The sequence below is a fragment of the Manis pentadactyla genome, chromosome 6 (assembly GCF_030020395.1).
Source record: "Manis pentadactyla isolate mManPen7 chromosome 6, mManPen7.hap1, whole genome shotgun sequence".
In the NCBI taxonomy this organism is placed as follows: domain Eukaryota; kingdom Metazoa; phylum Chordata; class Mammalia; order Pholidota; family Manidae; genus Manis; species Manis pentadactyla.
The window spans coordinates 4,488,288-4,502,572 of NC_080024.1; the positions used below are offsets into that span (position 1 = coordinate 4,488,288).

General features: G+C 47.3%; 1 protein-coding gene across 12 annotated transcripts in view; it reads right to left on the bottom strand.

Moving 5' to 3' along the window:
* The window catches only part of AGAP1 (ArfGAP with GTPase domain, ankyrin repeat and PH domain 1), a 523,790-nt gene that overhangs the window by 250,891 nt on the left and 258,614 nt on the right, over nt 1-14,285 (bottom strand). For all 12 annotated transcript variants that reach the window (XM_036901061.2, XM_036901059.2, XM_036901063.2 and 9 more), the window contains 3 exons: nt 13,694-13,821; nt 12,337-12,489; nt 5,600-5,692 (listed from right to left, as the gene is read on the bottom strand). In XM_036901061.2, the coding sequence (XP_036756956.1) occupies nt 5,600-5,692; nt 12,337-12,489; nt 13,694-13,821 (374 nt within the window). The remainder of the gene's footprint in view (nt 1-5,599; nt 5,693-12,336; nt 12,490-13,693; nt 13,822-14,285) is intronic.

The window sequence follows — 14,285 nt, forward strand, 5'->3', positions numbered from 1 at the left end:
TATATGTAGATGATAGATTTTGTACTTTGGTTAATGCAATCTCCTTAAGCATTTCGTAAAGCCCCTATTGCCATCCACATTGCCAAAGGCTCGGGGGAGGGCAAGGGCGTGCCCTATTAATTCAAGGATAGACAACGGTAAATTCCTATGTAGGAGCCCGCATACTCTCCGCTGCTTTGCCAATGATGGCATGATAGTTGAGGAGTCAGATTAAACGCATGTGATGTACCCACCTGACCCATTAAATTAATAGTCGTAATTGGCTGAGTCTGCTGCAAACCAGGTTGGCTGCAGCACCCTCGGGGAGCTGTTCACCCAAGGGAGGGGAATTAGCTTTCAGGGCACCAGAGTCCATGTCAGTAAATTACCTGCTTCTGAGGAACTAAACGGGCCCCTGATGCCCGGGAAGAGCTGATTTGCCACATGGGTGAACAGCGTATTCTCGGGGCGCCTTCTGCTCACCTTGGTTCCTCTGTGGTCAGGCTTGATAACCAGGGGCCGCCACCACAATGCCTTGTGGGCGCAGCACAGGGTGGCATGGACCTGCAGAATAGACTCTGCCAGTGAACCCTCCTGTCTTCACCCTCTCATCTCTTTCAAGTTTCCGTCTGCTTTGGCATCTTGTTCCCTCCGGGAAAGCGCACCGTGGCTGAGCATTTAACCGCCGGCTCTGCATGGTGTCATACTTCCAGGGGACTGTGAAACAAGCATCGTTGAGTGGCTTTTATTCTGTCCACGCCGCATGAGCCACCCCCTCGTGCTGACCCCAGGTAACAGACGACGTAGGTCAGCAGCCTGCGGCAGGCTGGCCAAGAGGATTGACTCCAGAGGTTCCCTTTGTTAATTGACAACTGTTTCTTTCTGCTCAACTGAGAATTGAAACTGCATGGCTTCAAAACGGTTCACAGGCCAATAGCAGAGTCCCACGGGGGGAGCCCCACTCAGGCCGCTGGCCCTCTGCCGGCTGGACAGGGTCCTCCTGCGGCTTCAGGTGGCTCCTGAAAAGCCCCCCACTGCTCTCACTGACTGCCAACTAGAGGTGGCCATGACATCTGGGTTCAAGGTCAAAAGTAAAACTTAAAAAAAATTTTATGAAGACACCCCTGTGTATCCATGGAGCACCCCCCAATTTAAGCATGCTGACCTGCCCAGGCCCGAGCATGAGGGAGTGTGCTGGGCTGGATCCACACAGTAAGAGCCAGATGGGGTGGCGATTCCCTGTCGCCCCGGCTCATGTCCCCTGAACGCACCTCTCTGCCTGCATTTCCTCCAGCGTCAAAGGAGATTATTGCTTCTCTCCAAATATCAACCAGTTCACGAAATAAACAAAAACTTCCAAAAGCAGTAAGGGATGCAGCCCATGAAACCCTGAAAGCTCACTGTGAGTCCTGCTAGCATTAAATCTTTGTAAAACAAATGATCAGCAAGAGATACCCAGCCATGAATGAGACAGGCCTGCAGGAGCCTCTGGGGGGCTGCGGCACAGTGAGGGGTGTTGGCTGCAGCCTGACACGGTGGGGCCCTCGCACACTTCCGTACCTGCACTGAGCCTGGGAATGCACCCACCACGACCCACCATGAACACGGGGAGGCACCAGGGGCTGGAGAAACAAGGCCGGCCTGTGTCTGGAAGGGGAAGAACAGATCCCAAATAGAAGCATAATAAAGCAGACAGTATTTTTTTTTTTTACTCCTTTTCACTCTGACATGAACCTTAAAAGATTTAGTGAGGACTCTTCTTATCCCAACCAAAAAAAAAAATGTATTTTTTTCAATTCTCTAAGCATGGCAAAGATAAACTGGTCAAGATTTTTAAAATTCAAATATACACCAGTACATGATACCACGTCTGAGGCCAGGGGCTGTTTCTGCAGTGAGGGACCGTCGGGGGCAGGAGGCGGCGGCCCGGCCAGGGGCCTGCTGGGAAGCGGGGAGAGGCCAGTGCCGAGGCTGTGTATCTGCACCATAATATAGAGATTAAAAATGCCAAAGGGAGAGAAAGAAAGGAGAGCACACAGCTGCCGTCCCCCAAACAGACCTCCCATCTGCCACCCGCGATTTGCATGTCACCTTCTCCGGGCTCATTTGTACTTCATTAACTGCCATTGACTTAACAAGATTTATGCAAATGACACCATAGGCGCTCCCTAACTCCCACTGCAATCAAGTGATTATGTATGTACAACTCTCCACAGCAATGAAAAATTAATACGTGACAAGCCCACTCGCTGCTGAGCCGGGCCTCTGGCTTTTTATTTTTCTTGCTTTGCTTCTTAATTTTTATTCGAATAGGCTGTATCTTATTAGTAAAAAAAAAAAAAAAAAAGTAGGGGTAGAAGAAGGAGAAATGGAACTCTGAACCAAATCTCCTCTGAGAACCTAGGGAGGACAAAAAAGGGAAGGTGGACCCAGGTCCTCAAGAAATGATGGTATTCTGCAGAGAATTCAAAGTCGTGTTTTTGATGAGAAATCTTGAACTGGGGAAAAAGGGGAGAGAGGAAATCATTGCCTATCATGATCCGGCTAGCTCCTCCACTTGGGAAACAAGCTGTAAAATGTGAGCGAGAGACACGGTTAAAATAATTCCCCAGAACTGTTTTACAGTCTGTAAAACAGGAGTCAGGTCACAGAGCGTGTTGCAGACAGCCTCGCCTGTGCCCTACACCATCCGTTACAAGATTCCTGCAGGGAGGGGAAAAAAAGAGTCTGTAATGATCAAAAATACTGGCCAGTCTGAAAATCACCGCCACTCCTGCCCCGTGAAGGTGGCGGAGGTCCCATGGAGGTTCTCTGCTGTTAGGCACAGGGCCCAGGAGCCAGGGTGCGGTGCCCCAACATGCACACCAGGCCTTGAACACAGGTGAGCCTTAAGACAAAGTGCTCTGTGCTGGTGAGAAGGGCCTGAAATGTGTGTGCAAACAAGATGGGACGAAGCGACCCTCACCCTCCAGGACAGACAGTGCAGCGCATGACCTCTGGAGGAGCACCTTGCTGTAGGCATGTTCTTACAAGTTAATTCTACACGAGCATAAGGTATCTTTTTCCATGGTCAGGGTTCACATAATAAATTTAAAACATACAACTTTGTTTTCTAAGCTTTCTGAAGGCTTTCTATCCACAGGCAGTGGCGAGAACATGGGCACAGGGACCTGGGTCCCAATCCTGGCCCATGGCTTCCTGAGTTGCCTGGTCCAGAATGCGCACCAGATCTGGGTTCACTCTGAGACGAGAACAACACAGCTACGTCAACAGGGAACAATGCTGGGATGCTGTAAGAAAGGCACTCAATGATCAGCATTCATTTACTTGTTCATTTACTCACCAAATAGGGCTGTCGAGCGTCTAGAACATGCTAGGCAGACGCTGCCCCACTGGACTCCTTCCTCTGCCATCCTCGCCTTTTATTTCTACTAGCCGAAGTCATCACGCTGGGAGGGGTAGGAATCCAGACTATGGCTAACGATCTCGGCTCCTTTACAAACACGGGCATGCACAGGCAAGCAAGATGAATCCCTACAACCGACTGCAAACCCACATCAATCTGTGTGATCCACAGGAAGGCTCTCACAAAGGGACCCTGAGCACGACCAATTTGAAAATCCACTTTTACTGGAATTTAAAAATTCTCTCTAGAATCTCCACATATCAGTACTTCAAGGGACTCAGCTATCATCCAGTGCCCCATTTTACAGATGGGTCTGATGCCTGGATCATCCTGCCACAGGGGGACTGACCCACCAGGTGTGGGCTTCTGGGAAGGAGTTTGTCTGGCTGCACGTGGGGGCAGTTACACGTGACAAGGACCTCCATGTGCCATGATTCAATGAAAAATCAGACCAAGATTTAGATTTCATCAAGATTATTTTGAACATTCACAACTGAAGGGCTTCCAAGGACTAGGTAATACTCATTTTACGCTTGATGGTCAACTCCGATCTGCACACATATTGAAAACCTCACTTGTCAAGTGAACCCCTCTGCAGAAGAGCAGGGTACAAATTGAGTGAAAGTTCCAATTACATTGGGGGCCTGCCCTGCTCGCGTGGAGGTAAGCACTTCTACTCTAATCAACGGTAGACATGAATTAAGGAAAACAGTCTAATATTTTTAATATTCCCAAAAGGAAATGTCCTAGGATCAGTTTTTAAAATGAGAAGAGTTCAATGACTTTCATAATTTTAGTTGAAACAGCATCAATAGCATAAAAAGCACACATGAAAATGACCTAATGTAGACAGTTAGGTTTGTAAATAAATGTAAATGCACAAAGAATAAGCACCTATGTGCATGTGCTTCCAGAATAAAGAACCTGTGTTTGAGCAAAGACATCACCCACCAGCAAAGAGGAAGGAAAAGGTTTCTCTTTAGGGGCCCTGCACTAGTCCACACATTCATCACATGTCTGAATGTGTCTTGTAAAAAAAACCCCACGGACTCCCTGCTCTGGTCTCACCCCAGGTGCCAGAGCCCTATCTCACTTTCCCCCCCACCCCACCCCAAACTGCCTGGCCCCTAAAGCTGCATCCCTACTTGTTTCAAGTGAGCGAAAACTGTATTTGTGGGAAGATGCCAGCCCTTTTGAAGGCCAGCACTAACATGAATTCCTAAAGGATTTGTAAAAGTGTCTGGGTGCCCACGGTAGCCGGCAGCAGGGGGGATCGCCGGAGGGACACAGCAGTCACGGCGATGCCCATCTGAGGCAGAGCTCCTGCCCTGCCCACAGGTTTTTCTCTCTCACTCAGGCAGAATGCACTTGAAATCCACTGGTCCTCTTTAGCAAAATCAAAAGATGTTATCTCTAGAAGCCACAATACCAGGCCAAACTCTTTATTTTTATTTTCCTTGGAAATGTAACAGCAAAACATGTCATGTGAATTCCTGTTTTACTTGAGACCTAAAGTAATTTGGTGCCCGGTTTCTGGGCTAATGAAAACCTATTCCAGGCTAGCAACCTAGGCCAAAACAAATGCTTGAATTCAAGTCCTGTTGTGTAATGAGGAAGTTTAATTAACGCCCCACATTACAGCTGTAAATGTTCCCTTATATAATAAGGTCTAAATGAAACTGAACCTAATCAAAGTTACAATTCCTTCATTAGCAAATTACAAACAAGAGCGCACAGCTGACACACCGGCTATGATTATCACAACTAATTGCCTCGTTGTTACAAACCAGCCTGAAACAGTGTTCAGATGTCCGTCTGCGAGAGCAAATTAGGGCCACATCGGGCTATTCCTGTGATCACAAGGGGCTCTTGTATGGCGATCTGATTTACCCCTGTCGACTGGCGGCCAGCGGCCCAATCAAAGCTGAGCTACAAAGGCAGCCTTTGAAGCCAGCTCGGCCTCGAAACACACTCCATATGCAGGCGGGCAGACTGCACTTCATTAGATCTGTTGTCACATTTTCCCTCTTCTTATTCTAATGATCCTATTTTAATACACACAGGAACCTCTTCTAATTGATGTCAAGTGAGGGACTTCTACATTCATCAACAGAACACATCAAACAAGCCTTGGCGACCGAGCCAGCTTCGTAGCACGGAGAGACCTGAGGTGTGTCTCCAGTTACAGGGCAGGGAAAAGGGGGAGCAGCGCACCTGTTTAATGGGGATGGCTCGGCCGCTCCCAATGCTGTCTGCTCGGCTCTCCAGGCCTTTCTTCTCTTTGTCTGGGTCACTTCCTTTCCGAGACTGCAAAGCAAAAACAAAGTTAGCATTTGGTCAGGGACTATGGTTCACAGATTGCCTAAGTTCTGCCCCCATTGCACAGTGTCTGGAAATACTTATTTAGAGGATGTGGATGAACTGTGCATGTACAGGCATCCGCGTCCGCATGCACATCCCAGAAGCAGGCTGTCAACGTAGCTCACATCCACTGATCCATCACGTTACTGAGATTTTTCTAAACTTTCCCCCTGACTTTTCCACTGCAAAATTACCTGTTAATTCTATTTTAAAGAGTTCAAAATTCAATTACTAGAAACCAGTGGACCATATAGAAAAGTAACGCCCAACAGGAAAACACATTCTGAGGCTGCAGTTGATCCAGCCGAAGAGGAACCTGCTCGTCGCTGCTCGTCTGGGGAACCTACTACATAAACGCATATATTCAATTAACGTCTGAAGGATTTAAAAAATTCTATTAACAACTCAGCTGTGCAATTTAATGGTACACCCTTCATTCCTATCAAGGTGCTGTGAACGTTCCTTTTTATTGCTTCTGGATGGTTAGAAAACATCAAATTCAAAGTCAAACTAGTGTACACCACCATGAAGAATAACACAGGGGGGAAAAGTTGAAAATACCGTTTCCCTGACTACAAAACAGCAGTCAGGGAAAAACGAGCAGCTTCATTTGCCGAGTTCCTGGAGCAGTTTTCCTGGCCATGTTGTTGACATTCCGTGAACGGCCTGGGAGCTGGCGATCGGCGGGGAAGGTGGCGACGGTCAGCCCAGGGAGGCCACCGCCTAAAGCCTGTCGTGACTTGGGGAAACGGAAGGAGACCGACGGCTGAGCCTCCATCTCTAGATGGCATGAGAAAGTGTGAGCACAACGGTTTTCTGACAGATTTATTTTATTATGAGAGAAAGATCTGAGACTCGTCCTCCTTAATAACTGTGCTGACAAGTGACAACTTCACTCCATTACTTTTCAATGGGAACATTACTCACGCAATATTGGAAATGGAGAAACGTTTTCATGTGCTTTTCAAATCTGAGATGATATATGAAATGGAAAGACTTTGTGGTGTCCCGTGCTGCAATGAAAAGCTAATGAAATCCAGTTTCAAAGGGGTATGAGACGGAGCAGCTGATTTCTAAAATCTTTTTAAATCTTAAAAGGAGCAAGGTCATAGGACGTAATGGAGATACGTCCCCATGACATAAACGCAGATGCAGCACTTCAGTGGCACACGTGCTCGTCAGAAAACATGCTACGATAAGTGTGAGAACTGACATTATTGGCCACCTGTTATGTGCCAGGTACTCTGCGCTTGTTTTCTTTAGGATGGTGGAGGCCTGGAGTGACCTAACAGGAAATAATCCAAGCAACAAATAGAAGGTTGCATTAGAAAATGAAACATAAGGCTTCATCCCTTTGGGCTAGGAGGGAAGAAGAGATATTTACCAATACCTTGTCATGAACTTTAGCCTGGGGCTAGGGGGCTCACTTTTCTCCTTAGTTAAATATTTAATAATTAATGAATAGTTAAGAGCTATGAAATGGCCCTAAATTCTCTTTTCCCCATATCTCAACTCATGGGAAAGTTGGAACTTGAGGTTATCTTTTTGTAAAATGAGATTTAAAGCTACAGTGATGACCTTTCAGCAAATTTAAATTAGCAGAGATCACTGATGGCACACAGATCACAAATTTTATGAAATTTGAAAATTCATCTTCATTATTCTCTATTACACAGAACAACGAACACAACAAAAATAAAAAAATATCTTCCTCAAGGCAGCACGTCTGTCCCCCATGGCCACTATTCCTGGGGCAGAATTTCCTTACTCCATAGGAAGCAGAGTTAGGAAGATCTAAGTTCCACATTTGACCACATAGCCTTAGATGAATGAGACTGACACTTAAGAAAGACTTCAGTGCCCAAATAAAATACAAATTTCCTGACTACACTAACATTTTTAGGAAGAGTCCTAAAACTAGGATTTCGAGGAGGCAGCACTGGCATGCTGTTGGGCAGAAGGGTTTGCAGTATCTCCATCCCACAGTTACTTTTTCTACAACCAGCCCCGTAGTGTACATCCATAAACCTGAAATCCAACAACTCAAACTCATACAAACCCAGTAGACATAAAACACCGCAGCACGTAAACGCCCCGTAAGCTCTCCTGATATTCCTGCCGACTCTGGGACGCCGTCTCCAACAGCACCTACTGCATTACTGTGGAAATGACTCCGAGAAGCCGCCAGACACAAAGCAGAGCTCGGTTCTGTGCTGCCACCAGCCTGACATGCACAACTGCAAAGCTAACAAGAGCTTATCACACCCCTCCCTGTAGGTCGGCAGCAAACCAGAAGGGTGCACGGTCTCCACGAACACTGAATACAGAGGAGAGAAAGGTTAAGATATTCTAATTTTCACCTCCTTCTTCATAGAAATGTTCAACTTTTCTCCCTGTGATGAAAAAGCCATGAAGGGACATCCCATCAGCTACTTGCTTACAGGGACAAGAAGCATCGCTCCGAAGCACCCTCGCCATCAAACGGAACCTGCTCCTCCCCTGTTAGCAATCCACAGGCTAAGGGGGCTGGACCCATGCTCTCCTCTAAGAAAGACAAAATTCCGTTTATACTGCCATATTTTGCTGCCTTATTTTTACAGCAAGTTTCTATGAGTTAGAAACATCTCTTCAGAGCCTTTGGTTATTGGGTTCATTTGGCTCTGTTTAATGGTATCGGTGTTATACGGTAAGCTTTTAAAAAATATGTAAATGACATGTGATAAGGCTTGAGCAAAGGCAGAGCAATGCCATGCACAGTTATGGACACATACAAGAGTAACTTTAAAACATGGACACAGATATAAGTGCCACATTCAAGTTCAAGCTGAGCCCTGGACAGGGAGGCCGGGGAATGCATCTGGGAGGCAGACCTGGAGGGCTTCAACTAGTGCCTCAGATTTGTCTATTTCTTGAAAGAGCAGCAGCCAAATGCTTGTATTTGATGAGCTGCATGGTGGGTATATGCATGTGATTATTTCTATATGTATGAAAACATTTTCTAATAAAAAGACACTTCAACCACATGCAAATTAGGGCTACTAAAGTAATTGTCCTGAAAGCCCATCTTGAATGAATAGATTGAATGGAGATGACCTTTTAATATTTGCTTTTAAAACACAATAACATTTTTCAAAGAAATAAGCAAAATAAGACAATTAGCTTTTGATTAGTGAAGCACAAGTCCTACTGCAAAGATAACACTTAATTTGTATCTGCAGGAGAGATTTTTAAGTTTATAGTCTGTAACAAAAGTTCACGTGATTTTTGTTTAAAAACATGTACAAGTGCAAACAGAAACATCTGGGGCTGCAAAGCCTTCATCCAGAGGGGTGCATTATAGGTTGACTTTATAAAATTTATAAGCATGTATTTGAAAGATGATGTGTGCACAACTTAATTAACTCTGGCCTCTTTATGAGGGCCTAATAAAGTGGACGGTGCCCCTTCAACTGGGTCTTACAGTCCCAGTCTGCATAGATTTTATTCACTAAGATTGCCTGACATATGGCATCTGTCCTCCTACTGTATGCTTTTAAATAAACGCATTTAAATAAATGCACTTTTTGCCAGTTTAACTCAATAATTACCAACAATTGCCAGGGATGAGGAGTCTATGAAATTCTCCATATTTAAAGATAGGTGCAAACTAGTAACAATGAGAATTTAATTTCTTAATTGCTACAATGTCAAAATTAATTTGCCTCTTTTCATTGCTTGCATGACACTGACATCTAGTGGAGTTAATATTTCTAAGATCTTCGACTTAAAAATGCCCACATGTCACCATCACCACCACTACCATTTTGTTCAATGTCAAATCTAGTAACGGCCAACCTATCACGTCTTGCCCAGGATTTCAGCTGTCTTTCCCTTCAACGTCTTGATGCAAAACCACTGTAGTATTAGCTTCGTTCACGACCCCAAATTTCGATTCCCCCGATAACAGGAGCGCAGCTGGATTCCATTTCTCAAATAGACTGTTTTCAAACTGTTTTCTAGCATGTAAAGAGAGGAACCACCACTGATAGCACACAGGTCACAGGCAGGTCGTTGTACATTAGGTACGTGAATTACGTACAGTTGATGGGGATTTTTAGTAACCATAGGGACGAGCTTTTACTGGACATCTGGGGGCCGGTCTCTTCCTGGATGCCCAACCGTGGCACGCACACGTGTGTGTGGCTTGAATAAGCAGAGAGAGGGCCCCTTACCTCTAGGTCTCTGCTCACCTCTTGCCCTGACCCCCTTCTCTCTAAACCACTTTCTCTGGAGTGTGGGTGGCCTCTGGCAGCAAGTACCCCTGACAGAGGAAACCAGGACTGCAGACAGCACAGTCAGGAGGTATTATTACCTCAGTTATTATTTTTATTCTCCTGCCTTAAAGTTTCCTCCTTTGTAAGCCATCGGGGTGGTCACGGTTACCCAGGGGGCAGGGCCTGGGACACTATTTTCCAACACATTCCCATTCCAGAGCTGCCCTTATAAAGGGCGGGGAAGGGGACAGGCTGGACTCTCCTGACCAACAGCCCCATTTTAAAGCTACTTCCTAGCTTCTCAACTCCTCCCTTGCAGCAGAACCAAGCCAATGAGCAGTAAGGGCAGCCCCAGAAGGGCCGCTAAGCCTGGCAGTCCCCTCTCGGAATGCCCTGACCAGCATGGCGAAGGTCGGAGGCACTGTGCACGTACAGAACCTGCACTCCTCCCACTACGCGGGCGTCCCGCTCACCGCCAACCCTCGGTATCTTCGGCAACTGGTTTCTCAAGTTCACCGAGACATGAACGAGCACGTAGCCTGTTCTGGGAGTGACACCTTCTCAACCTAAAGACCCTGACAGGTGTAGGCGGAGCTGTGCGTGTCACACAAAGCCAGGAGTGCTATTTAGGTGCCTGCTCCTCTTCTCAGTGGGTCTAAAGAAATTTCACAATGAGACATCTTACTCGGGTGTAACTTTAAGTTCATCAAATACTAACCTGTGATTTTCAGTACAAACCCAGCCACCCCCGCCCAACCTCTCACAGCTGTGCCTGCTTCTGAGTATCAGCACTATCAGAGATCGTTCTGGTGACAGCCGTGGCGGTGGGGCACACATGGAAGCCAGGACACTCTGCCCTGCAGGAATGTGTCCCAGCCACCCTGCTGCAGGACTGTTACTGTTTCCAGCTCAGAGGTAAAGCAAAGCAACTTGCCGAGGTCACACAGCCGCAGCAGTGGGGGCCGGGGCCGAGGCTGGTCTGTGCGGTGCTCACTCTGCCCCCGGCCAAGCGTCTGCCAGAGCCGATGTGGCACAGGGGTATGTGCTGGTGGCACCAGACCCTGGCATCTGTGACTGTCCACAGGGAAAACCACCTCAACACGGTGGGAAAGGGAAGGATGGGGCTCTACGGTCAGTGGCAGCTGCGTATGACATCAACCGCTCCCACTTCTAAATGAGGGTGGCTGGTCAGACGAGCCCCCCACCAAGCCTGTAGAGCCCTCCTTTAGCTGAGACAGGAAGTACCCAGCTTCCCTGAACCCAAGTCGGCAGTGAGCGACTGGAAGTGAATGGTGTGAAAAGGGCACCTGTGCCGCCAGGGGTTGGGCTGTTCTGCTGTGGGGCCGACCTGGGCACTGTAGGGGCTTGGCAGCCACCCCAGCTGCTAACCATGATTAGATGCTGGCAGTACCGGACCCACCCTGCCCCCTGTTGTGACAACTCAAAGTTTCTCCAGAAACACCCAAATGTTCCCCAGGGGGCAAAAGCATCCCGGTTGAGAATCACAGGTTTAAAAACATGTCCTTGTAATGCACAGACCTGTTTTGAGATGGAAAAGATTCTTCTCAAGTCAAATGACCCCTGTCATATGACGGTGGCTCTGGAGTTCTGGGCTCAACTGCACAGCCTTCATTCTGTAATGTCTGCTGCACGCAAAGGACTGTCCAGGGCAGCGGCGATCTGGCCTCCTCTGTGGTTCTCCCCACCCCAGTGGCCCAAGGTGCTTTTAAAAACTACTCATGCCTGGACCCCACACACAAACCGTGTTCCTATATCTAAGTTCACACAGCTGATCTGGTTTTAAAATGCTCTACGGACGACTGAAGAAAAGTCCAGGTGGAGAGCCTTACATCAAGGAGCCTCTGAACACACCTAAGTATCTGCTGCAGAAAGGCTCCCCGTGCGCTAAGTCTCCAGGCACTGCCAGCCTGAGGATGGAGAAGGTCTAGGGGTGGAAATGGCTCATGCACCTCGACGGAAAGCTCGGATGCACACGTCTGCGAGTCTGAGCATCTGTGCCATCTCCTCACATCTGATGTGACAAGCCTTTAGCTACAGACCAAAAAAGACACAGGTAACAAATATCTTCATACCAACCCCTTGCTCTTCATTTGTGAGACACGTACCCGAGCTCCGTGCACACCGAGAAATTCCCACTTTGCTCCATACCCACACCTTTGCTTCTCATGATTTTCTTAGACTCCCAGGGAAATGAGTGCTATTCTCACTAATTTACTTTTGATTCTACAAATATCATTGAACCAGTGGGGAACCAGATTAATACTAACTGCATTCTCCAGATTCACACCCAAATTTCCTTCCAGGGCGGACACTCACGGTGAACAGGTTGGACCGGCGCTTGGACTGCTTCCGGACAGGTGTGGGCGTGTTGGCGGCAGGGACATCGATCCGCAGTTCCTTCTGGCTGGTGCTCGGCGTCGACGGGACGGACGAGGAGTAGTCGCTTAAACTCCCACCTCCATTGCTCGTCTGTAACAGTTAAAAGCCAAGGTTCTATTAATGACACTCTCCAGGCACCTACTGCCGCCACCTCTGTGGGGTCACAACCAGTCACACTGAAGGCAAGTCCTTCAAAACACGACAGGTCAGGCAGTCATTCTGACCTCGCTGTCGAACCTGCATCAAGCACACGCAGCCTCGTTCTAGAACACAGATTATCGCACACTGTTGCTTTGTCTCAGAATAATGACTAAAGAAAGAGAAGTCTGCCATTTAATTAAAAAAATGTAAATTAAAATTAAAAAAAGAAAAAATGTAATTATTTTCTATTTTCTCTAAAAAAATGAAGGGGTTGGTTGAACTAAACGGGATCTATGGTTCCTTCACTGTTTCAGATTAGACAGAGAAAGAGCACTGTTTTGCTTAACTGAACCCCAATTCACACTTTGAAAGTGACTTCTGGAAAACACGAATGCTTTTGGAAGATATTTCAAGAGTCACTGAAAATTAAAGATGCCTTTGGTGGAGACATTAACATCCTTGGCTCTACCTTTACAGGTCCTCATGGTAAACGCAATTACTAACTTCCCAAGAAAGCCAAAAGAAGATACCAAACCTCCTTACTGCATCCTTTTACACGCTGCCAGTGTAACGCCTGTGCACGAAATGCTCATCAGAGGCACACGTGAAGACAGGACCAAGTCAACAGCTTCCTCAACAGGCTCAAGTTAGGTTCTTCAAAGTGACAATTATTTTGTTTGCTTCCAAGTGAATAATTTAGCAAAATGTTACTATGGAAAGACAGTAGTTTCCATTGGGCCTAAGGGAGATGGCAATTATAATTGAGGGCTGCCACCAAATTTAAGCATACAGTGGGATTAGCCACTGAGATTTACTCACACAGTTCAACCTATAAGCAGACGAGAACCAGGACCGATGCAGGGCGATCTAAATCAACAGCAAAGACAGCGATGCACACCTCACCCCTGCTCAAGCCAGCATGCCTCATAACACAGGCAGCATGAAGACAGAAAACATTAAAGAATGATTCCCATAAAACCACTTGGCCACAGCAGCTTCTGAAGGAAATGTTAAGTCAATTACCAACATGCTGTTATTTATAAAGTTGAAAAGAAAAATGAATGCACACTGGAACTGGCTGAGGATATTCTTTGGACAGGTATACCTTCCCGTGCCATGCCTGTCAGCCCAACTTCCTGGGCACCCAATGTACCTGGCTTATATGCACAGCAGACACCTGTGCAGAACAGACAGACGAGTGGCTTGGAGAGTTGGGTAGCGACTTGCAAGGCCCTATGGACAGCTGCTGCTTCTTCCTTGTGGCAACAATCTTCTGGGCAACTAGTGGGCAGGGAGACAAAAGAAACCAACGTAAGTCATGTTTACAAATCCAGGAACGTGGCAGAGGATGGCAGTTGCCCCTGTAATCTGTGGGAATCGAATTCCTGGTGTCTGGTTGGGCACTCAGCTCCCAGCATCAGTGCGGCACTCCCCAGACCTGCCTCTGGTTCGTCCCCCTGCACCCTAGCTAAGTATGGCCACGCAAGCAAACTGGCCAATGGCTGGCAGAAGGATCACGTGGGGCTTCCAGCGATCTTCCTCATAAGAGCTGCCCTGGGCCCATGCCTTCCTTTTGTCTTTTTCCTTGTTGCTGCTTAAAATGCAATATATTAGCTGTAGTCCCAGCAGACACCGTGGGGACAGAAGCCACACACGGTGGACACCTGGAAGAAGGGCCGGCCCTCCGACTCCACGGAAGGCTTCAGCAAGCCCTGCATAGACCACCTCAGAAGCTCTGAGTATAA